General features: G+C 47.3%; 2 protein-coding genes across 11 annotated transcripts in view; one reads left to right on the top strand and one right to left on the bottom strand.

The window, feature by feature from the left end:
• Window positions 1-718, top strand: part of LOC140188687 (uncharacterized) — a 49,811-nt gene extending 49,093 nt beyond the window's left edge. For all 7 annotated transcript variants that reach the window (XM_072245198.1, XM_072245203.1, XM_072245204.1 and 4 more), the window contains one exon: window positions 311-718. Coding sequence is in view for 2 of the 7 variants with exons in the window: in XM_072245205.1 (XP_072101306.1) it covers window positions 311-343 (33 nt within the window). In the remaining 5 variants the exon portion in view is untranslated. The remainder of the gene's footprint in view (window positions 1-310) is intronic.
• A 3,033-nt stretch (window positions 719-3,751) lies between these two features.
• The window catches only part of LOC140188554 (NAD kinase-like), a 102,969-nt gene continuing 81,888 nt past the window's right edge, over window positions 3,752-24,832 (bottom strand). For all 4 annotated transcript variants that reach the window (XM_072244954.1, XM_072244957.1, XM_072244956.1 and 1 more), the window contains 6 exons: window positions 21,225-21,327; window positions 14,173-14,321; window positions 13,241-13,340; window positions 11,377-11,534; window positions 9,963-10,045; window positions 3,752-7,387 (listed from right to left, as the gene is read on the bottom strand). In XM_072244954.1, coding sequence (XP_072101055.1) covers window positions 7,243-7,387; window positions 9,963-10,045; window positions 11,377-11,534; window positions 13,241-13,340; window positions 14,173-14,321; window positions 21,225-21,327 — 738 coding nt within the window. In that variant the 3' untranslated portion in view covers window positions 3,752-7,242. The remainder of the gene's footprint in view (window positions 7,388-9,962; window positions 10,046-11,376; window positions 11,535-13,240; window positions 13,341-14,172; window positions 14,322-21,224; window positions 21,328-24,832) is intronic.

Below are 24,832 nucleotides of genomic sequence, written 5' to 3'. Positions count from 1 at the left end.
TTTTAAACCTATTAGAAGTTGCACAAACTTGTTTTCTTTGGATTTTTCAACTGTTGAGAGTAAAACTGATCAAAGTAGCTCCAATTCAGAGGGGCTTAGAAAGGGTTGATGTCAGGGAGGACAGAGCTTTAAGGTGGGGGCATGTGGAGGGGGGACATGAGGCAGATTAGCCCATACAGAGTGGTGGGTGCCTGGAATACACTACCCAGGGACAGAATTGTTCTCTGGGTGGGTAAGGTGCAGGGCAGGAAGTGGGGCAAGGAAGGTTTGACAAACGCGGTTATACATGGAGAGTTATTTTGTCCCTCAGGTTCCTGACACCAACCACTCCAGTGTTCAGTGAGACAGGATGCAAAGCAGGAGCCGTGAGCAGTGCACCCCAGACCCAGTGCTGGACGGTGGGATTAGACTGGACTGACCTGCATAGACACAGTGGGACAGACAGTGAATCACTTCCTGCACTCTGTGGTCAGTGAGGGATGTTTGTTACTGTAAGTTTCATCCAATGATCATTGTGCACGTCTTTTTATATCTTTATTTTTCTACCAAAACTTGGAAATGAATTTTTAACTGGTTAGTGGAGATAACTGAGTTATTGCAGAATAGATATATTTTATTAACTGGCTTGTAGCTATTTTTCAGACTTTGATACTGTTGCAATGAAATTCTCAGGGTTGTCAAATTCAATGTTGGATGCAATAAAGTATGCAAATATTTAAAACCATCCAGTGGAATTGTATAAATTAAATCACAGGCCGAATCGCATTGTACTTTTTCTTATTGCTTAACATAAGCATTTATTTATTGGGGATACAGACACATCCCCCAGTACCCCACCCATTTAACCCTGGCCTAATCACAGGACTATTTACAATGACCACTTAACCTACTAACTAGTACATCTTTGGACTGTGGGAGGAAACCAGGGCACCCAGAGGAAACCCACACGCACAAGATACAAACTTGCCTACAGAGGATGCCAGAATTGAACTCACAACCTTTGAATTACTTGATCACATCAGTCGAAGTCCAACACGCTATCCATTCTGCCACACAGCCCACAAGTTCTAACCCCACACTGAATGGTCATTCACAATTCCTATGAAGTACCCATCCACCCGGGCACCACGGTAGTGCAGAGTTTAGCGCGACACTATTGCAGCTCAAGTGTTGGGGTTCAGACTTCGATTCTGGGCCATTTGTAAGGCGTTTGTATCTCCTCCCCATGAATGAGTAGGTTCACCCCAGGTGCTCTGGTTCCACCCACAGTCCGAAGACGTACTAGTTAGTAACTCTCACAGCACGCTGGAGGAACTCAGCAGGTCGGGCAACATCCGTGGAAATGATCAGTCAACGTTTCGGGCCGGAACCCTTCGTCAGGACTGAAGAAGGAAGGGGCAGAGGCTTCCTTCTTCAGTCCTGACGAAGGGTTCCGGCCCGAAACGTTGACTGATCATTTCCACAGATGCTGCCCGACCTGCTGAGTCCCCCCAGCGTGTTGTGAGTGTTACTTTGACCCCAGCATCTGCAGAGTATTGTGTGCTTACCAGTCAGTAAGTAATTGGTCATTGCAAATGTCCCTGTGATGAGGCTAGGGATAAATAGGCGGGTTGCTGGTCAGCGTGGCTCCAAGGGCTGGAAGGGTTCATTCAACGCTGTATCACTAAACAAAATCCAAACCTCACCGTACCGTGTAAAATAAGATCCGACACTCCTCACCGTACCGTGTAAAATAAAATCCCACACTACTCACCGTACCGTGTTAAATAAAATCCCACACTCCTCACCGTACCGTGTTAAATAAAATCCGACACTACTCACCGTACCGTGTTAAATAAAATCCCACACTCCTCACCGTACCGTGTTAAATAAAATCCCACACTCCTCATCGTACCGTGTTAAATAAAATCCGACACTACTCACCGTACCGTGTTAAATAAAATCCGACACTCCTCACCGTACCGTGTTAAATAAAATCCGACACTACTCACCGTACCGTGTAAAATAAAATTCCACACTACTCACCGTACCGTGTTAAATAAAATCCCACACTCCTCACCGTACCGTGTTAAATAAAATCCCACACTCCTCACCGTACCGTGTTAAATAAAATCCGACACTACTCACCGTACCGTGTTAAATAAAATCCGACACTACTCACCGTACCGTGTTAAATAAAATCCCACACTCCTCACCGTACCGTGTTAAATAAAATCCGACACTACTCACCGTACCGTGTTAAATAAAATCCCACACTCCTCACCGTACCATGTTAAATAAAATCCGACACTTCTCAGCGTGTAAAATAAAATCCGACCCTCCTCACCGTGTAAAATAAAATTCGACACTCCTCATGGCGTGTAAAACCTGACCCTCCTCATCGTACCGTGTAAAATAAAATCCGACACTTCTCAGCGTGTAAAATAAAATCCGACACTCCTCACCGTACCGTGTAAAATCTGACCCTCCTCACCGTGTAAAATAAAATTCGACCCTCACCATACCGTGTAAAACCTGACCCTCCTCATCGTACAGTGTAAAATAAAATCAGACCCTCCTCATGGCGCCGCATACAACATAATCAGACCCTCCGCAACATGCTCTGTAGAATAAAATCAGGCTGTCTTCCCCACACCGCCTGCAACATCGTCTGTTGAACATGTGCGACTTTGGTTTGACTGTCTGTAGCCTCATTTGACGCATTCACTGTGTGCCTGAATCTAACTCCAGCGTGACACCAGGCAGGAAACATTGAACCACTCAGACATCAGGGACATTGACAGGAGGTGCAGCATCTGGGTGTCTGGCGGTGGGGCAGTCAGAGGCTGAGTGTCCAGACATCTGGGAGTGGGGCGGCAGCAGACAGACTGTCTGCAGAACTGGGAGCTAGACTTCAGCCCCCTACCAGCCCCTCCATTCAAGAGATAATTCGATTCAGTTCCTGCCACCTTCAGTGAGACCCCATCACTGGATACACCAGGCAAGAAACAGTGGATTACCCTGATGTCCAGGAGTGGGGCAGTGGCTGGCGAGGTGGATTCTCATCTAGCATGGGTTGGTGTTCAACAGCTGAATACACTGAACACAAGAAATTCTGCAGGTGCTGGAAATCCAGAGCAATGCACGCAAAATGCTGGAGGAACTCAGCAAATCAGGCAGCATCCATGGAAATTAAAATCCAGTCCTGAAGGGTCTCAGCCTAAAACATCGACGCTTTATTTCTCTCCATGGATGCTGTCTGACCTACTGAGTTCCTCCAGCATTTTGTAAGAGTACTCTCAAGTAATTTAAACTATTTAACACAGATTTAATCTTCCAATACACACCGCTTGCTCTAATTTCACTTCCTTCTCGGAAAGAATGAGGACTAATTGTCATTAATCAGGTAACTGGGTACGGATTCAGCACCCAGCACCGATGCTCCTGACTTTCAGCTGAGCAGACTCGGTCCAGACCAGTTAAACGGAGTGAATATGTTGCAATGCTGACTCCTGAGGATTGTGTACAATTCACCTATACACCTCTCATCTTCATCGGCATCCAGTTTGTTTGTTTTTCTGAACAGCCCAAACCATAACAAGGACCTACTGAGAGCGAGGAGGTTTCCTCTGACAGGTCAGATGCAGCTGACCCTCCAGGTCCATGGTGAGGACAGCGGGACAATTGTTCAGGATCATTCTGGTGTTATGAATCATGGATAGTTCAACTACCCAACCCGTATGTGAGAAAACACAGACTTTCAGAAGCACAATTCTATAAAATACAGGTTAATTTATTTAGTAAAAGATTTGAAAAATAGTGTCCTACATGTGACAATTTTACTCATTATCCAACAAACATAGTTTCAAACAAAAAGCATGATCCCAGTTCAAATTCAGAAGCTACTTAATTTGTTATCACCCAGTTCAATGGCTAAACTTGGTTACTGCTGTATCCACTTTTTATTTGGTTACCAAAAAAAACCCCAAAACCGAGTAAAAATCCTAGATAGGAAACTTCAGAAACATTGGGCATCATTAAACAGGTTGTCAAGAGGCTCCCATGTTGCTACACAATTGGTAAGTCTCAAATCGGACCCAGCAGAGACTGATACAGACTGCGACAGTTACATATCACAATTGTAAATCGACAGTATCTAACTTAACTAAAAAACTCAGTTGTGATAAAATTGCACAGGTTAAAGTGATTTATTTACAAGAGGCAGTTGGTTTATTTTAACCACATCTCCAGGTACTGGTAAATATTCTGATATTTGGGATGGTTACACTGGGCCCAGTAACAAGAGGTTGCAGTCTGCTGCAGATGATGCTCTTGGAAAGTAAATAAGAATGACTGATTAAAAATTCTTGTTTAAAAAAAACCTATGGTGATTTAAATGAACCAGGTAGGTTATAAATATCAACACACACAAAATGCTAGAGGAACGTAGCAAGTCAGGCAGCATCTATGGAAATGAATAAATGGATGTTTCGGGCCGAGACCCTTTTTCAGGGCTGAGAAGGAAGCAGGGACGTGCCAGAATACGGTGGTGCAGGGGGGGGAAAGAGGGCAAGCTCGAAGGTGAAAGGTGAAGCCAGGTGTGTGGGGACTAGGGGATGAAGTAAGAAGCTGGGAGATGCTGGGTGGAAAAGGTAAATGGCTGGAGATGCAGGAATCTGATACGAGTGGAGAGCGGATCATGGGTGAAAAGGAAGGAGGAGCAGCACCAGGGGGCGGTGACAGGCAGGTGCGGAGGAGGCCAGAATGCAGAATTGAAAAGGGGGAAGATGGAGGGAAAAACATTACTGGAAGTTGGAAAAAAAATCGATGTTCAGGCCACCAAGTTGGAGGCTGTCCAGACGGTATATGTTGCTGCTCCAACCTGAGGGTGACCTCACTGTGGCAGAAGAGGCGGCCGTGGACTTTCCGCAGAGGCTAACTTGGAGTGCCCTTCCAATTACTGCATAACGTGTTGACACAGAAAATTATCCCCCTCACATTCCAGCATTCCACCCAAGGCAGCAAAGAGATCTGCTTGTGACAAACACAGCTTCTTAATAAATTAATACTTTACAGCACAATGTCAACGATGACTCAACCAGCAAACCTTTGAAAGGTCAGGTCTGTGAGTGAAATACACAGCAGGCAGCCATTTTCAGACGGCGTAAGTAAAGTACACAAGCTCGAGTGCAGGTATGTGGGAGCTAAGCACAGGCAACTCTCCTGTTGTGGATTAAAACAGGAAGGGTCCAGACAGAATCCGGTTTTTGGATTGGAATAGCAACCCCGGGATGCTGCCTTGACCACTCTGCTGTGGACACGTTCGACTGGACAGAGCCTGGACATGTCCCTCTCTTTCTCTCTCTGAGCTCACCCCTCCTCCAGGGAGGGATAGATTCATTCTCTCCCCATTACCCTCAGACTCTCGCAGGACTCACACACTCATAGACACACCCTCACATACTGACAGGCAGACACTCACACACAACAGCAGTATTGTCCACACTCCTCTGTGCACATTTTCTATCTCACCATGAACCCTGGCCACACAAGTGACAATGATGGATTGAGAAACACCACATGCTATGAAGGTCAAAATGAATTCCAGCTCCAGCGATGTCAGTGCCCTCTGCGGGAGGGGTGAAGGCTTAAGCCTTGTCCAGTCACCTGGAAGATAAGCCCATCTCCACAACCAGGTGACTATCGCCAACAAAAGGAATGAGACTGTTTTGGAGACACGGGAGATCGCAGACGTCGGGATTTGGAGAGACACACATACAATCTGCTGGAGAAACTTAGCAGCTCGAGCAACATCTATGAAGGGAACAGAATTGTCAACAATTGGGGTCGAAACCCTGTAACAGGCCTAGTTCGGATGTCGAGAATTCGTTTTCCCCACAGGTGCTACCAAGTGTGACCAACACACAAAGCAACAAGATGCTCTGAGGCTCAGCCAATCCTTCTTCCTGGGTGTCAGAAACAAAACATCGTCCAACTGCCCCTGCTTCCTGAGGGGCTTGCTCACTCACTACGTCACAGTGCTGGTGATATGTAAATCAGATTCAAAAGCCACTGACCTATGGATTAACTCATGACTCTGTCTCTAATATAGTGAGTGATCTTGACCCAAGGGAAAGTCTTGACCTCGAGATCCAGTGAGTAAGATGTGGTGAATCTGTGGGAATAACTGCCACAGATGGCTGTGAGGCAAGTTATTGGGTATATTTAAAGCAAAATTAATAGGTTCTTGATTAGTCAGGGCATCAAAGGTTACAGAGAGAAGGCAGGAGAATGGGGTTGAGAGGGATAATAAATCAGTCATGATGGAATGGTGGAGCAGACTCAATGGGCCGAATGGCCTAGTTCTGCTCCTATATCTTTATGGTCTTATGGAAGTTACGTTCAGACTGAGTGGGAGACATTTTGCGTTTCATCATCAGGAACTGCTGAGACCAGGGAGCAGAGTTTTCCTTTACCTGCACTTAAAGCAACGTTCTTTTGATCTCAATATTTCAACGGATTTATGTTTAATTGTAGTAAATTTTGGTATAATGACCTCACCGTCTTCAATCAATAAAGAATAATATGTGTGTTTTATTGCTTCAAACAACCAAAATAGCCTCAGTTTCTTGAAGTGCTCACAAACTTTGAGAGCAACAAATTTTACAACAAAATGTCTTAGTGTTGTGGAGGCCAGAAGGTGCAGACTAGGGGGAGGTGTCACACTCTTGACACATGGTGGTCTGTGGCAGTGGTTAACCTCGGGCTCACAGAGTGCGGGAGAAAGGTCATCACACCCCACGTTTCTCATGGGGTGCCTGCCACAGGCAGGGCTCTGAACTCGAATTCAAAACCCCTCAGTGATGTGCTGTCATCTCGGGGCTTACTCCAACCCCAGAATGATATGACAAGACAAAGCAATCAACGTGTAGCTTCCAAGCTCCTGATATGATGCAGATGTTTGAGAAATATCAATGCAAATCCTCCACATCCAGTCTGTGATCACATTTGAGATCATCATTAGAAACACAACATCACGCTTTTTGTATGAAGCTCACAGTTTCAAACGCTTCATCAACAACTTGTGTTCAAACCTCAACTGTTCCAAATCAAAACCAAATGTGGTGGAAAGACGGGAGCTATGAAGTTTGTTTCAGTGTTCAAGGCACACCAGGCAAAGTCCAATTCTTCAGATTTGTCGGAATGGTGTTAGTGAAGTTCAGAAGCCCAGGACGGTTCTCCAGGCTTGGAGAGGGCCCCTGCTCAGTTCTCCTTCAACCCTGGCAGTTGACCCTGCTTCTTCCGCACGTTCCAGTGTAAACACTCAGCTAGGCTCTCAAACCAGTCATTCACAGGATCCCTGAAGCAGATTGATGGCACCGGATAGCAAGAGGTAGTGATGGAAATGCTGAGGGGAAAGGACGTTTGTGTGAGCATTTAAACAGTTGTTCCACCCCACCTGGCCTCAGATTCCCACTTCATAATCACGCGGGTTCCCCAGTCAGACTTTGATGCTGCAGTCTGATATGTGGCTAAGGAGTTGGTGTAGGAGGGAGGCATAAGATGTTTGGATCATTGGGTGATTTCAATATGCAGGTATATTGGGAAAATCAGATTCGTGCTGGATTCCAGGAGGGGGAAATTCTAGAGTGCCTAACAGATGGCTTTTTAGAGCAGCTCATGGTTGAGCCCACTAAGGGATCAGCTATTCTGGATTGGGTGCTGTGCAATGAACCAGAATTGATTAGAGAGCTTAAGGTAGAAGAACACTTAGGGGAAAGAGATCATAATATCATCAAATTCACCCTGAAATTTGAGAAGGAGAAGCTAAAGTCAGATGTATCAGTATTACAATGGAGTAAAGGGAATTACAGAGACATGAGAGAGGAGTTGGCAAGAATTGATTGGTAAAGGGCACTGGCAGGGATGAAGGCAGAGCAGTAATGGCTCGAATTTCTGGAAGCAATTCGGAAGGCACAGGATATATACATCCCAAGGTGGAAGAAGTATTCTAAAGGAAAGATGACACAACCGTGACTAACAAGAGAAATCAAAGCCAACATAAAAGCCAAAGAGCGAGTATATAATAGAGCAAAAATTAGTGGAAAGTTAGAGGGTTGGGAAGCTTTTAAAAACCAACAGAAGGCAACTAAAAATGTTATTAAAAAGTAAAGATGGAACATGAAAATAAGCTAGCCAATAATACTAAAGAGGATGTCAAAAATTTCTTAAGATATATAAAGTGCAAAAGAGAAGTGAGAGTGGATATCGGACCACTGGAAAACGATGCTGGAGAGGTAGTAATGGGCAGCAAAGCGATGGCCAACGAACTGAATAAGTAGTTTGCATCAGTCTTCACTGTGGAAGACACCAACAGTACGATGGAAGCTCCAGATGTCAGGCGTCAGAAGTGAGTGAAGTTACCATTTACTAGCGAGAAGCTTCTTGGGAAACTGAAAGGTTTGAAGGTGGATAAGTCATTTGGACCGGATGGTGTATGCCTCAGGGTTCAGAAAAAGGTGGGTAAAGAGATTGTGGGCACTAGCAATGATCTTTCAAGAATCACTAGATTCTGGAATGGTTCTGGAAGTCTGGAAAATTGCAAATGTCACTCCAATTTTTAAGAAGGGAGACAGACAGAAGAAAGGAAATTCTAGGTTAGTTAGCCTGAACTCAGTGGTTGGGAAGATGTTGGAGTCAATTATTAAGGATGAGGTCTCAGGGTACTTGGAGGCACATGATAAAATAGGCCACAATCAGTATGGTTTCCTCAAGGGAAAATCTTGCCTGACAAATCTGTTGGAATTCTTTGAAGACATAACTAGCAGGATAGACAAAGGAGAATTGGTTGATGTTGTGTACTTGGATTTATCAGAAGACCTTTGACAAGGTGCCACACATCAGGCTGCTTAATGAGCTATGAGCCCGTGGTATTACACAAAAGATTCGAGTATAGATAAAGCGGTGGCTGATTGGCAGGAGGTAGAAGAAATGAAAGTGTTGACTATTTTCTAAATGGAGAGAAATTACAAAAAACTGAGGCACCAAGGGACTTGGGAGTCCTTGTGCAGACTTCCCTAAAGATTAATTTGCAGGTTGAGCCTGCGATGTGGAGGGCAAATGCGATATTAGCATTCATTTCAAGAGGACTAGAATATGAAAGCAAGGATGTAACATTGAGACTTTATAAAGCACTGGTGGGCCCCACTTGGAGTATTGTGAGCGGTTTTGAGCCCTTTATCTAAGAAGGGTTGTGCTGAAACTGGAGAGGGTTCAAAGGAGGTTCACAAAAATTCCAGGATTGAATGGCATGTCATACGAAGAGTGTTTGATGGCTCTGGGCCTGTATTCACTAGAATTCAGAGAATGAAAGGTGACCTCATTGAAATCTATCGAATGGTGAAAGGCCTTGATAGAGTGGATGTGGATAAGATGTTTCCTATGATATGAGAGTCTAAGACCAGAGGGGACAGCCTCAGAACAGAGGGGCGTCCTTTTAAAACAGAGATGAGGAGGAGTTCCTTCAGCTAGAGTGTGGTGAATCTGTGGAATACTTTGCCACAGGCCAAGTCTTTAAGTATATCTAGGGCACAGATTGATAGATTTTTGATTGATCAAGGCATATGAGGGGATACAAGGAGAAGGGCAGAGATTGGGGCTGAGAGGAAAAATGGATCAGCCATGATGAAATGATGGAGCAGACTCGATGGGCCAAATGGCCTAATTCTGCTCCTTTATCTTATGGTCTAATTCATTCCATTACAGGAAACATCCGGTGGGAAGAACTGTAAGTGTTCGCAGTGAATCTCAGTAAATACAAAACTGGACTGTGCAGAGGTTACAGTGATCTCTTCATTCACAGAATTATTACAGTCACTGACCCCGGCACCCCAGCACACGAGGGCTATAAACGTCACCAGGCAGGGGAGAGATCCACCGCCGTACCCAGTACGCACAGCCACCACTGTCATGTTTCCGCTCACCTGTCCCCGTGACAGATCTCCTGCCGCTTCCGACCATCGAACGAGACCCAGGCGGTATTCCTGGTGTCCGGAGACAGCATTACCTGGAATGATAATTCCCCCAGTTAGGATCAGGCTGTGTCTGAACTAGAAGGGAAACCGTGGGCAATGTGACCGGATCAGGCAAGGCCACACCGGCACCTCCCATCGGAATTCGGTGCGCTGGCTTTCAGCTCCATTACAACAGAACACTGTGTGGAAACGATGTCAAACCTCTGCTTAACACAGCCTTACCAGCGTAAGCTGAGCGAGCAAGGCTTTTGTCTTTGGAGCAAAGGAGGATGAGAGGTGATTTGATAGAGGTGTACAAGATGATAAGTAAACAGCCAGAGACTTTTTCCCAAGACAGAAATGGCTAATACCTGGGGCATTATTTTGTGATTGGAGGGAAGTATAGGAGGGATGTCAGAGGTAGGTTTTTATTAAAAACAGAGAGTGATGGGTGCGTGGAATGTGCTGCTAGGGGTGGTGGTAGAGGCAGATATGTTAGGATAGAAAATGGAAGATTATGTGGGAGGGACGGGTTAGATTGATCTTAGAGTAAGTTAAAAGGTTGGCATAATATTGTGAGCCAAAGGGCCTGTACTGGCTATAAAATTCTACATTCTTTCTCTTTATAAAGAGACTATGCAAAAATGTAGTTCCACTGATAAGTGAGACTAGAACTAGGTGATATAGTCTCAAGATTAAAGGGAATAGATTTAGGACAGAGATGAGGAGAAACTGGTTTTCCCAGAGAGCAGAGAATCTGTGGAGTTCTCTGCCCAGGAAATCAGTAGAGGCTACCAGACTTAATATATTTAAGACACAGTTAGATAGATTTTTGCACAGCAGGGGAATTAAGGGTTCTGGGGAAAAGGCTGGTAGCGAGAGCTGAGTCCACGTCCAGATCAGACATGATCTTATTGAATATGTCGGTGCAGGTTTAACGGGACAGATGTTCTTATGTAAAAAAAAAAAAAAGCAGATTTTGTAATTCTCAAGATGATGGAATTCTGCAAACGGCAATGGAGATTGTGACAATTAATTAGCCGTATAAGAATTCTGCCAAAGGAGTTTGGGAATGGAAGGGTCTGGAAGGCAATGGTCCAGGTGTGGGGCAATGTAACGAGGCAGCTTAAATGGTTCAGCAGGGACTGGACAGGGCAAAGGACATCGTTCTGTGCTGAAGTGTTCTATGACTCTATGAACAGCAGACCCAGGATGTCAAGGGACAGAGGGATGTCAAACAAATTTCATGGCACACGTCGGTGATAATGAACCTGACTGTGATTCTGGAGGGTACAAGGAGAATGCCGAGAGGATTTGGCGAAGGCGTCCACTTGCAGCAGCTATCAACCAATCACACAAGGGGAGTGCACCACCTGCACGTTACCTGCAGCTCCACTCCTGCCGGGACGACGATGGGCCGGAAGGAGAGCGAATGCGGACAGATGGGCGTGATCATGATCGCTGGCACGTTGGGATGGATCATTGACGCTCCTGCTGCTGCCGCGTACGCCGTGCTTCCTGTTGGCGTCGAGACAATCACCCCTGTGGGGGGAGGTCCAGATTCATCAGACTCTTTCAATCTCAACTCAGTCGAAATCCCGGTAATACTGGTGAGGCAACTCTACCCCTGGCCTGACCATCCTCCCAACAAACCCTTCAGCCATCGGCTTCACCAGATCGTATGCCAGCTCCAAACTCAGCTCAGCCGAAACTCCGGTAATACCGGTGAGGCAACCCTACCCCCAGTGATTCTGGTGAGGGAACCCTACCCCCAGTAATACCGGTGAGGGAACCTTATCCCGGCCAGGCCATCCTCCCTACAAACAATCTTGTAAGACACACTGTGTATCTAAGGCCACACTCAACAGTTACTTGTATACTGTGATTTACGGGATTTCTTTTATATTTATATTTTTTATGCTGTAGTTTCGGGAGTAACAATTATTTTGTTCTTTACATTCCTGTTCTGAAGAATGATGATAAACCATCTTGAATCTTGAACTCCAGGTTCTCCCACATCCTGACTTGCACTGAGTCCCTGCACCATCAGCTGATTCCCAGTTCACCTTTATCCTTAACCCCTCCCTGCCTTTGACACCACCCCAGCTGCCCTCAACTACACTCACCACACGGCCCTGGTTGTGATTTCTGGTTGGAAGAGATTTAGGAGGATGGTTCTGGGAATGAAAGGGTTAACACGGATGAGGAGTATTTGATGGCTCTGGAGCTTACAAGAATGAAGGGGAGATCTCATATGTTAGTCAGATGCCCCCCTCCTGCACTGTCAAAGGCTGAGTGGTTTATTGAACTGTGCTTTATCACAAAGTTAATTAGACCATAAGACATAGGAGAAGAATTAGGCCATTCGGCCCACCGAGTCTGCTCCACCATCCCAACATGGCTGATTCATTATCCCTCTCAACCCCACTCTCCTGCCTTCACCCCGTAACCTTTGACGCTCTGACTAATCAAGAACCTATCAACCTCCACTTTGAATATACAAAATTGTCTGTGACAATGAGTTCCACACATTTACCACCCTGCGGCTAAAGAAATTCCTCCTCATCTCAATTCTAAATGGACATCCCTCTGTTCTGAGGCTGTGCCCTCTGGTCCTAGACTCCCCCATCCACTCTGTCTAGGCCTTTCAACATTTAATAGGTTTCAATGAAATTCTCTCTCATTCTTCTAAGCTCAAGCGAGTACAGGCCCAGAGCCATCAAATGCTACTCATTGTTAACCCTTTCATTTCTGGAATCATTCTCATGAACCTCCTCTGGACCCTGTCCAATGCCAGCACAGATGTGGGGCCCAAAACTGCTCACAATACTCCAAGTGAAATAATATGGAATATTTCTTCTTCTTTTCTGAAGGATAAATGTAATAGACAAAATAAATCTGTCACCTTCAGCTTGCATCATAACTGCTGACAGAAACACATTTTAGTAGCTGACGTATAAGATCGTGAGTTGAGGTCTCAAACTGAACACTCTCAGTGAAACTCCAAGTGGCTGAACACCTGGTTAAGGACAGGTGACCTGGGAGGTAGGAAAGTGTTGACAAGAACTACATCCTCCCCCGCCACCTAATATTCCTGCGCTAAATGCAAATGATGGCAAATCGAAATTTTTCTGCAGAATTCAAGTCTTGCTTTGACACCTAAGTTCAGAGGTCAGTTTGAGCACATCCTCGGTGACAAGACCACTGCAGGGCTCTGCTCAGGATGGAGGCATCAGCTCTGCACTCACCATCTCCCTGCACTGTGGTTATAAGGCGTCCATCCAGAAACAAGTCCACGTTAGAGAGGTACGAAGAAGGACCACGGTCAACCACAACTTCATTCAGGACCTTAAGGAATGGAGAGGAGGGAATCATTAAATCTCTGATAACAGAGATCAGTGGTTTCAAAGAGAAGAGGGAAGGGGCCAGAGTACGGATGGGGGAACCATAAGCCCATATGACATAGGACGATCCCAAGCCTGACTGCAGGAGGAGGAGGGGCGGGCATGGTGCTAGCAACTCCATTCCATAAAAATCCAGTGCAAGAGAAACGTCAAGGGAAGCTCCCGAGATCTCATCCTGAGAGAGGATGGGTCTTCACAGATGGACTACACTTCGAAAATGGATAACTTGAAAGGCTGGTCCAGGATAGAGGACCCTGGTGAGCTGCTGTCTGCAGTCTATGTCCCATAGTGAAGGGAAGAAGAGGAAGAGATGCAGGAGGAGAAGTGGGGGAGGAGGGAGTGGGGAAGTGGGGAAGGAGGAAGGGGGAGGAGGAGGGGGTGGAGAGGAGGGGGTGGAGAGGAGAGGGTGGAGGAAGGGGGAGAGGGGGAGGAGGAAGGGGGGAGGAGGAAGGGGAGAGGAGGAAGTGGAGGAAGGGGGGAGGAGGAGGGCCGATGGTGGGGGAGTTGCATTGTCTCAGCTGTAGCAAGGATCAGTATGTTTTCTGCTATCGTAACTGTATGTGCTTTATGTGTGGTGTGCTGTTGGTACTGTGCTTTGCACTGTGGCTCCAGAGGAACGCTGTTTCGTTCGGCTGTATTCATTTGTATGGTTGAATGACAATTAAACTTGAACCAGTCGCTCAAGTGTAACTGTAGCCCTGAAGCCTCACGAATCGGTGGCCATCCCATCACATCCACCAGGCCCTTGCCCCAGCCCTGAGGTGTTGCTATCTCACCTGGTAATGGGTGACCTGTCTCCTTGGGTGGACATCCCCACACATGGTGTTGATCAGCCCGTTCTCCTCCAGTTCGTGCTGATGGTCGGGATGGTGTTCCTTCACCACTTTCACCTTGAGCCGGCTCCTCAGGGTGATGGCGACGTTCCCTGATGGACAAACGGAGTGACCCCTCATTCATCACCATTGCTGAATTACACTGTTTCATTGGTATTTTTCTTTGCATCTTAACATACTACCTGCTTAGGGCTTTATTTTCATTGCTCAGGACAATGAGATTCAGGGCCAATTTAACCACCAGTATACATGTAATTGTTTAGTATGCATCCTGGTGGTCACAGTATGTATGATTCTGGAAGCTTCTCTTGGTATTGCGTAAGATTGATTCCTGGGATGGCAGGACTTTCATATGATGAAAGACTGGATCGACTAGGCTTATACTCTCTGGAATTTAGAAGATTGAGGGGGGATCTTATTGAAACGTATAAAATTCTAAAGGGATTGGACAGGCTAGATGCAGGAAGATTGTTCCCGATGTTGGGGAAGTCCAGAACGAGGGGTCACAGTTTGAGGATAAAGGGGAAGCCTTTTAGGACTGAGATGAGGAAAAGCTTCTTCACACAGAGAGTGGTGAATCTGTGGAATTCTCTGCCACAGAAAACAGTTGAGGCCAGTTCATTGGCTATATTTAAGAAGGAGTTAGATATGGCCCTTGTGGCTAAAGGGATCAGGAGGTATGGAGGGAAGGCTGGTACAGGGTTCTGAGTTGGATGATCAGCCATGATCATACTGAATGGCGATGCAGGCTCCAAGGGCCCAATGGCCTACTCCTGCACCTATTTTCTATGTTTCTATAAGATTTTTGGATCATTGGGCTCTCTTCCCGGGAAGTTGGGACCTGTACAGAAGGAATGGTTTGCACCTGAACTGGAGGGGGACCAATATCCTAGTGGGCAGGTTTGTTAATGTTGCACTAGAGTTGCAAGGTGATGGGAACCAGAATGCTAGAACAGTTAGTGGAGAGGCTGTGGTGGCAGATATTGGTAAGATCTCAGACAGAGTCAGGAATCAAAAGGTTGAGCATGGTGTGTCTAGTGTCCTGAGCTGTGTATATTTCAGTGCAGGAAGTAATCGTAGGAAAGGCTGATAATAGTGCTGAAGATGAGGTAGGTGGTTTACAAACAGGCAATGTGCAGTGAGAAGAGGCTGTTGATAGGGTAAAATTGTAGTCAACAGGATGAGTTGAAATGTAAAAGGCAGAGAAAACCAAAAAAGGTGGACTGTTCTTGGACTACAGTTCAGCATTCAACACCATAATTCCCTCAGGCTTGACAAGAAGCTCAGAGACCTCGACCTTCACCCTGCCTTGTGTTGATGGATCCTGTCAGATCGCCGGCAGGTGGTAAGAGTGGGCTCCCTCACCTCTGCCCCTCAACACTGGTGCCCCTCAGGGCTGTGTATTAAGCCCCCTCCTTTACTCTCTGTATACCCATGACTGTATCACCAACCACAGCTCCAATCTGCTAATTAAATTTGCTGATGATACTACACTGATTGGCCTAATCACAAATAATAATGAGGCAGCCTACAGAGAAGAAGTCATCACCCTGACACAGTGGTGTCAAGAAAACAACCTCTCCCTCAATGTCACAAAAACAAAGGAGCTGGTTGTGGACCACAGGAGGAATGGAGACGGACTAACCGCTATTGACATCAATGGATCTGGGGTTGAGAGGGTGAACAGCTTTAGGTTCCTCGGCATAAACAGCACCGAGGACCTCATGTGGTCTGTACACACCAGCTGTGTGGTGAAAAAGGCATAACAGCGCCTCTTTCACCTCAAATGGTTGAAGAAGTTTGGTGTGGGCCCCCAGATCCTAAGAACTTTCTACAGGGGCACAATCAAGAGCATCCTAACTGGCTGCATCACTGCCTGGGATGGGAACTGTACTTCCCTCAATCGCAGGACTCTGCAGAGAGTGGTTTGGGCAGCCCAGCGTGTCTGTAGATGTGAACTTCCCATGATACAGGACATTTACAGAGACAGGTGTGTAAAGGGCCCAGAGGATCATTGGGGACCCGAGTCACCCCAACCACAAACTGTTCCAGTTGCTACCATCTGGCAAACAGTACCTCAGTGTTAAACCCAGGACCAACAGGCTCCGGGACAGCTTCTTCCACCAGGCCATCAGACTGATTAATTCATGCTGATACAATTGTATTTCTGTTATATTGACTATCCTGTTGTACATACTGTTTATTATAAATTACTATAAATTGCACATTGCACATTTAGACGGAGACATAACGTAAAGATTTTTACTCCATGTATATGAAGGACGTAAGTAATAAAGTCTATTCAATTAAATTCAGAAGGTGAATACAGGACTGAAGGTGTTGTATTTGAATGCGTGCTGCCTATGGAATAAGGTCGATGAACTTGCAGCACAGTTGCAGATTGGCAGGTATGATGTTGTTAGCATCACTGAATCACGGCTGAAAGAAGATAATAGCTGGGAGCTTAATGTCCGAGTACACATTGTATTGAAACAACAGACAGGAAGACAGAGGGGATGGCATTGTTCTCTTGGTAAAAAATGAACTCAAGTCATTAAAAACAAATGAGATAGGATCAGAAGATGTTGAATCTTTGTGAATGGAGCTAAGGAACTGCAAGGGTAAAAAGACCCTGATGGATGTTGTAAACAGTAGTAAGACAGTGGCCTACAAATTACAAAGGGAGAGAGAAAATGCGAGTAAAAAGGGCAGTGTACAATGGTCATGGGGGATTTCAATATGCAGATAGACTGGGAAAATCAGGTTGGTGCTAGATTCCAGGAGGGGAGAATTTCTAGAATAGCTATGAGATAGTTTTTTTAGAGCAGTTTATAGTTGAGCCCACTAGGGATCAGTTATTCTGGATTGGGTGTTATGCAGTGAACTGGAATTGATTAGAGAGCTTAAGGTAAAGGAACCCTTAGGGGAAAGTGATTTTAATATGATCAAATTCACCCTGAAGTTTGAGTAAGAGAAGCTAAAGTCAGATGTATCAGTATTACAGTGGAATAAAGGAAATTACAGAGGCACGAAGGAGAAGTCGACCAGAATTGATTGGAAAAGAACACTGGCAGGGATGATGGCAGAGCAGCAATGGCTGGAATTTCTGGAAGCAATTTGGAAGGCACAGAACATATATATCCCAAAGAGGAAAAAGTATTCTGAAGGCAAGATGACATAACTGCGGTTAACAAGAGAAGTCAATGACAACATAAAAGCCAAAGAGAGGACATATAATAGAGCAAAAATTAGTGGGAAGTTAGAGGATTAGGAAGCTTTTAAACATCAATAGAAGGCAACGAAAAAAGTCAATAAGGTAAATGAAAATATATGGAAGTATAGAATACAAAAGTAAGCTAACCAATATTATTAAAAGTGTCTTCAGATACATGAAGTGTAAAAACAAGGCAAGGGTGGATATCGGACTGCTGGAACACGATACTGGAGAGGGAGTAATGAGGACAAAGAAATGATGGAAAAACCAAATAAGCATTTTGTGTCAGTCTTCAGGGTGGAAGACACTAGCAGTATGGTGGAAGTTCCAGGTGTCAGGGATCATGAAGTGGGTGAAGTTACCGTATCTAGAGAAGGTTCTTGGGAATCTGAAAGGTCTGAAGGTAGATAAGTCAGCTGCACTAGATTGTGTACACCCCAGAGTTCTGAAGGAAATGGCTGAGGTGATTGTGGAGGCACGTGTGATCTTCTTCCAAGAATCACTGGATTCAGGAATGGTTCTGGAGGACAGGAAAATTGTAAATGTCACTCCACTCCTTAAGAAGGGAGGGAGGCAAAAGAAAGGAAATTTTAGGCCAGTTAGTCTGACCTCAGTGGTTGGGAAAATGTAGGAGTCCATCATTAAGGATGAGGTTTCAGGGTACTTGGAGACTAATGATAAAATCAGTCAAAGTCAGCAAGGTTGCTGTAAAGGGAAATCTTGCCTGACATATCTGTTAGGGTTCTCCGAGGAAGTAACAAGCAGGGTGGACAAAGGATAGTCAGTGGAGGTCATTTACTTGGATTTTCAGAAGGCATTTGATATGGTACCACACAAGGCTGGCTAACAAGATAAATTCCAATTGAATTTCAGGAAAGATACTGGCATGGATGGCAGAATGGCTGACAGGCAGGAAGCAGCAGGTGGGAATAAAAGGGCCCTTTTCTGGTTGGCTGCCAGTGACTACTGGTGTTTCTCAGGGGTCAGTATTGGGGCCGCTACTTTTCACATTGTTTGTCAATGAGTTAGACGATAGAATTGATGTCTTTGTGGCAAAGTTTGCAGATGATACGAAGATAGGTGGAGGGGTAGGTAGTGCTGAGGAAGCAATGCGATTGCAGCAGGACTTAGACAAATTGGAAGAATGGGCAAAAATGTAGATGTACTACAGTGTTGGGAAATATATGATAATGCATTTTGGTAAAAGGAACAATAGTGCAGACTATTACCTAAATGAGGAGAAAATTCAAACATCAGAGGTACAGAGGGACTTAGGAGTCCTCCTGCAAGACCCCCAGAAGGTTAATTTACAGGTTGAGTCTGTGGTAAAGAAGGCAAATGCAATGTTGGCATTTATTTCAAGGGGAGTAGAATATAAAAGCAAGGATATAATGCTGAGCCTTTATAAGACACTAGTCAGGCTGTACTTGGTGTACTGTCAACAGTTTTAGGCCCCATATCTCAGAAAGGGTGTGTTGTCATTGGAGAGAGTCCAGAGAAGATTCACAAGGATGATTCCAGGAATGAAGGGGTTAACATATGAAGAGCGTTTGGCAGCTTTGGGCCTGTACTCACTGGAATTTAGAAGAATGCGTGGGGATCACATTGAAACCTACTGAATGTTGAAAGGACTAGATAGGGTGGATGTGGAGAGGAAGTTTCCTATGATGGGGGTATCCAGAACTCAAGGGCACAGCCTCAAAATTGAGGGGTGACCTTTTAGAACAGAGGCAAGGAGGAATTTTTTTAGCCAGAGAGTGGTGAATCTGTGGAATGCTCTGCCACAGACTGCGGTGGAGGCCAAGTCTGTGGGTATATTTAAGGTAGTTAATAGTTTACTGATCGGTCAGGCCATCAAAGGATTTAGCGAGAAGGCAAGGTGTTTGGGGTTGAGTGGGATCTGGGATCAGCCATGATGGAATGGTGGAGCAGACTAGACTGGCTGAATGGCCTAATTCTGCTCCTATGCCTTATGGACTTAAAATGTTTTGGGGTAGTTGGAGGCACATGATAAAATAGGCCAAAGTCAGTCAGGAGAAATCTTGCCTGACAAATCTGTTGAAATTTGTTGAGGAAATAACAAGCAGGTGTGACGAGAATACACATAAATTAAGATGTTTGCTGGCCTGGGCTAGCATCAGTGGCATCAGCAGTTGGTCTGCCACCTGTCCTCAGGGGAGGGAGAGATAAGGAACAATGAAGCAGCATCTGGAGATGTGTAATGAAGGGACGGGAGAGAGAGCTGTCTAGAGCGGCTCCCCCTTTGAACCCTGAACTGTTCGAAGTGACGGACAGGCGATACCCCAGCGGGGGGATAAAAAGGGACAGGTTCGCTAAGGCAAGACACACACGACACTCGAGGTAACGAGACCCTGGAAGCGGTGCGCCTCTCACAAGTCGGTGGGAAGCTCTTAGACGGCTGATCGGGGGATCAGCCTTAAACGCACAGGGTGGAAAGGTACGATCAGCGGGAACCCGGTGTGTGTCCACCCTCGCTTGGGTGCCGGGTTCACTGCAGAGGATCGACCGCATCTGGAGGAGGGGTCACAGTCGGTGACCTCAGGTGACATCATAAAGGGCTCGCCCGAAAGCTGCTTGTGAGCAATATCGCAGGTCTGTGTGTGGAAGCCGTTTTGAATGATCAGTCGTTCCCGTTCTCTCTCTCCTTCCCCCCACGTTGTCCATCGCCATGGCAACGATTACTGCGAACTGAACTAAATTGAACTGGACCTTTGTGTCACTTTGAAATTGGTCATTTACCCCTAGACAACAATAGAGCTTGATTGATCCTGTTATCTTAATTCTGTGCACATGTGTGTTTATCATTGCTGAACTGTTGCATTTATTATCCTTTCGATTACTGTGTTGCTTGTTTCTTTAATAAAACTTTCTTAGTTCTAGTAATCCAGACTCCAACTGAGTGATCCATTTCTGCTGGTTTGGCAACCCAGTTACGGGGTACGTAACACAGGATAGACAGTGAATTAATGGCTGTTGTTTATTTGTAATTTCAGAAGGACTTTGACAAAGTGCTGCATATGAGGCTGCTGACCAAGGTAAGAGCAATATTAGCATTCATTTCGAGATGACTAGAATATAAGAGCAAGGATGTAATGCTGAGGCTTTATGGATCATTGGAACAGTTTTGGGTCCCTTTTCTATGAAAAGATGTGTTGGCATTGGAGAGAGTCCAGAGGAGATTGCGGGAATCAAGGGGTTAATGAATGAGAAGTTGATTGGTGGGTCTGAGCCTGTACTCACTGGAGTTTAGAAGAATAAGCGACTATTTAAAGGCCTAGATAGAGTGGATGTGGAGAGAATGTTTCCCACAGTGGGGGAGTCTATTTAGCAAAGAGATAAGCAGGGATTTCTTTAGCCAGAGATGGTGAATCTGTGCAATTCATTGCTGCAGATGGCTGTGAAGGCCAAGTCATTGAGCATATTTAAAGTGGAGGTTGATCGGTTCTTGATTAGTCAGGGCGTCAAAGGTTATGGGAGAAGGCAGGAAAATGGGGTTGAGAGGGAAAATAAGTTAGCCATGATGGAATGGCAGAGCAGACCTGATGGGCCAAGTGGCCTAATTCTGTTCCTGTGTCTTATGGTGTTAATATAGATAAACAACCAGTGTTCACTGTGGACAGGAGGTGTCAGATAGTCAGTGTCTATGACCATGACTCATGTATGTTTGAAATAGGTCACTTCAAATATATCCATTAGATTTAAGCTTTCAGTATGCACACAAGAGCAGTGAGATTACTTCATCGTACTCTAACATGAGTACCTTCAATCACTTGCGTAACCTGTGACTGGTAGGTGTCAAAGTTGAATGGTGTCAAGAATCCTAGGGAGCCAAGATGAAAAGCCATCACCGGTGGGACACTACCCTGTTAAACAAGAAGCTGAGTCAGAATGAGCCATCTATATACAGACAAATGTTATTGCCTTGACGCACATGTGGATTTAAGGCAAGCAACACAAGCCACCCTACACATTGAACAGGAACAGAACATACTGGACACACCAGGCCCTTCAGCCCATGATGTTGTGCTGACTTATTAACCTACTCTCACATCAATCTATCCCTTCCCTCCTCCATCTCCCTATCTAAGATTTCCTGAAATGTCCCTAAGGTATCTGCCTCTACCACCACCTCTGGCAGCGCGTCCCACACACACACCCACCATTCTCTGTAGAAAGCATACCTCTGACAACCCACCTATAATCTCCTCTTAATCACCTTAAAGTTATGCTCCCTCCAGTTTAAGATATCACTGGGGGAGCACAGTGACGACATGCTGGCAGCAAACCAAACTATAAACTATTGGATTAATCACATTTTTTCTCAGAAAGAATCACTGCAAGGAGGCGGAGCTTAGGAGGGTCAATGGCGCCTAACAGCGACTCCCTTTTTGCATCTTTGGAAACAGCTCTATTTCTATCTTTAATATCTCTTTTGAAGGCCCTGACCTGGAGCTACATGCTGACTATGGTACTTTGCAGGAATGGGGCCCGCTCTCGGGGTTTCAGGACTGGCCGTTATTCAGCACACCAAGGGCGCGGCCTAAAAGCTTTGCTCGTCTTTGGAGATCCAAGACTTTGTAGCTCTGGAGACTGGGGAAGGGGGGGGGGTCGGAGGTCGGTGTCCCGGCAGGAGATCGGTGTGTCATGGGAGTCGGAAGATCTAAGGTTGTGTGCCCAGAGACCCGAGATCTTTGGGCACAGAGCTTGGAAAAAGCGACACAACAGACTTTTAACATCGTAAACCAGCCAGTTGTTTGTTATGTCTCCCCTGTCGCTGTGAAACGGAGCCACCTCTTTCTCCCTTATTAGGGGGAGAGAAAGAGTCTGTGGTATGTCGAATACCGGGTGAAGGAGTATTGCAAGTCGGTGTCTTTGCTGCGTGATTGAGTACTTGGTGGTGGGTGCCAATGCTTTTTTTTTGCCGGTGGGTGGAGGTGGGAACATTGCTTGCTGCTACTTATGTGCAGGAGGAGGAAAGCTGAGGGGGACTTTGGGGTTCTAACATTTAACTGTCGCTCATTCTTTGGGGCACTCCTCTGTTTTTGTGGATGGTTGTGAAGAAAAAGCATTTCAGGATGTATATCGTAAATATTTCTCTGACATTAAATGGACCTTCAAAACCTTTGCTATCAATTCCCTTTCGAAGTTGTGCTTTTTAACCACCCGTACGAACGGGTATTTTTGCGGTGTGAACTAGGTGCAGGATGGTTATGGTTGTGGCAATTACAGCCTGAAAGAGGGGAACGAGCCAGTGTTTGGCCATTGCTGGAGTGGACCTGGAGGTGATTCAATGCAGCAGAACCGAGCTGAGCCAGCAGGGTCTGGGTCCCACAGCGTATCGAAGCGGCAGGGTCTGGGCCCCACAGCGTATCGAAGCGGCAGGGCCAGGGGCCGACAGCGTATCGAAGCGGCAGGTCCAGGGGCCGAGGACATATCGAAGTGGCAGGGTCAGGAGCCGGGGACGTATCGAAGCAGCAGGGTCAGGGGCTGACAGCGTATCAAAGCAGCAGGGTCAGGGGCTGACAGCGTATCAAAGCGGCAGGGTCAGGGGCTGAGAGCGTATCGAAGTGGCAGGGTCAGGGGTCGAGGACGTATCGAAGCGGCAGGGTCAGGGGCTGAGAGCGTATCAAAGCGGCAGGGTCAGGGGCCGAGGACGTATCGAAGCAGCAGGGCCAGGGGCTGAGAGAGTATCGAAGCGGCAGGGTCAGGGGCCGGGGACGTATCGAAGCGGCAGGGTCAGGGGCCGGGGATGTATCGGAGCGGCAGGGTCAGGGGCCGGGGACGTATCGAAGCGGCAGGGTCAGGGGCTGAGAGCATATCGAAGTGGCAGGGTCAGGGGCTAAGAGCGTATCGAAGTGGCAGGGTCAGGGGTCGAGGACGTATCGAAGCGGCAGGGTCAGAGGCTGAGAGCGTATCAAAGCGGCAGGGTCAGGGGCTGACAGCGTATCAAAGCGGCAGGGTCAGGGGCTGAGAGCATATCGAAGTGGCAGGGTCAGGGGCTGAGAGCGTATCGAAGTGGCAGGGTCAGGGGTCGAGGACGTATCAAAGCGGAAGGGCCAGGGGCCGAGGACGTATCGAAGCAGCAGGGTCAGGGGCCGACAGCGTATCGAAGCGGCAGGGTCAGGGGCCGGGGACGTATCGAAGTGGCAGGGTCAGGAGCTGACAGCGTATCAAAGCAGCAGGGTCAGGGGCTGACAGCGTATCAAAGCGGCAGGGTCAGGGGCTGAGAGCATATCGACGTGGCAGGGTCAGGGGCTGAGAGCATATCGACGTGGCAGGGTCAGGGGCTGAGAGCGTATCGAAGCGGCAGGGTCAGGGGTCGAGGACGTATCGAAGCAGCAGGGTCAGGGGTCGAGGACGTATCGAAGCGGCAGGGTCAGGGGCCGAAGACGTATCGAAGCGGCAGGATCAGGGACTGAGGATGTATCGAAGCGGCAGGGTCAGGGGTCGAGGACGTATCAAAGCGGCAGGGTCAGGGGCCGGGGACGTATCGAAGTGGCAGGGTCAGGGGCTGAGAGCGTATCGAAGCGGCAGGGTCAGGGGCTGAGAGAGTAGTGAAGCGGCAGGGCCAGGGGCCGAGGACGTATCGAAGCGGCAGGGTCAGGGGCTGAGAGCGTATCGAAGCGGCAGGGTCAGGGGCTGAGAGCGTACTGAAGCGGCAGGGATAGGGGTCCAGGACGTATCAAAGCGGCAGGGCCAGGGGCCGGGGACGTATCGAAGCTGCAGGGCCAGGGGCCGGGGACGTATCGAAGCGGCAGGGTCAGGGGCCGGGGACGTATCGAAGCGGCAGGGTCAGGGGCCGGGGACGTATCGAAGCGGCAGGGTCAGGGGCCGGGGACGTATCGAAGCGGCAGGGTCAGGAGCCGGGGACGTATCGAAGCGGCAGGGTCAGGGGCTAACAGCGTATCGAAGCGGCAGGGTCAGGGGCTGAGATCGTATCGAAGCGGCAGGGTCAGGGGTTGAGGACGTATCGAAGCGGCAGGGTCAGGGGCCGGGGACGTATCGAAGCGGCAGGGTCAGGGGCCGGGGACGTATCGAAGCGGCAGGGTCAGGGGCCGGGGACGTATCGAAGCGGCAGGGTCAGGGGCCGGGGACGTATCGAAGCGGCAGGGTCAGGGGCCGGGGACGTATCGAAGCGGCAGGGTCAGGGGCCGGGGACGTATCGAAGCGGCAGGGTCAGGGGCTGAGAGCGTATCGAAGCGGCAGGGTCAGGGGCTGAGAGCGTATCAAAGTGGCAGGGTCAGGGGCTGACAGCGTATCAAAGCGGCAGGGTCAGGGGCCGAGGACGTATCGAAGCGGCAGGGTCAGGAGCCGAGGACGTATCGAAGCGGCAGGGTCAGGAGCCGAGGACGTATCGAAGCGGCAGGG

The sequence above is a fragment of the Mobula birostris genome, chromosome 27, assembly GCF_030028105.1.
Source record: "Mobula birostris isolate sMobBir1 chromosome 27, sMobBir1.hap1, whole genome shotgun sequence".
In the NCBI taxonomy this organism is placed as follows: domain Eukaryota; kingdom Metazoa; phylum Chordata; class Chondrichthyes; order Myliobatiformes; family Myliobatidae; genus Mobula; species Mobula birostris.
Note: the sequence above shows the minus strand (reverse complement) of the source record. Positions and strands in the feature narration are given on the sequence as shown.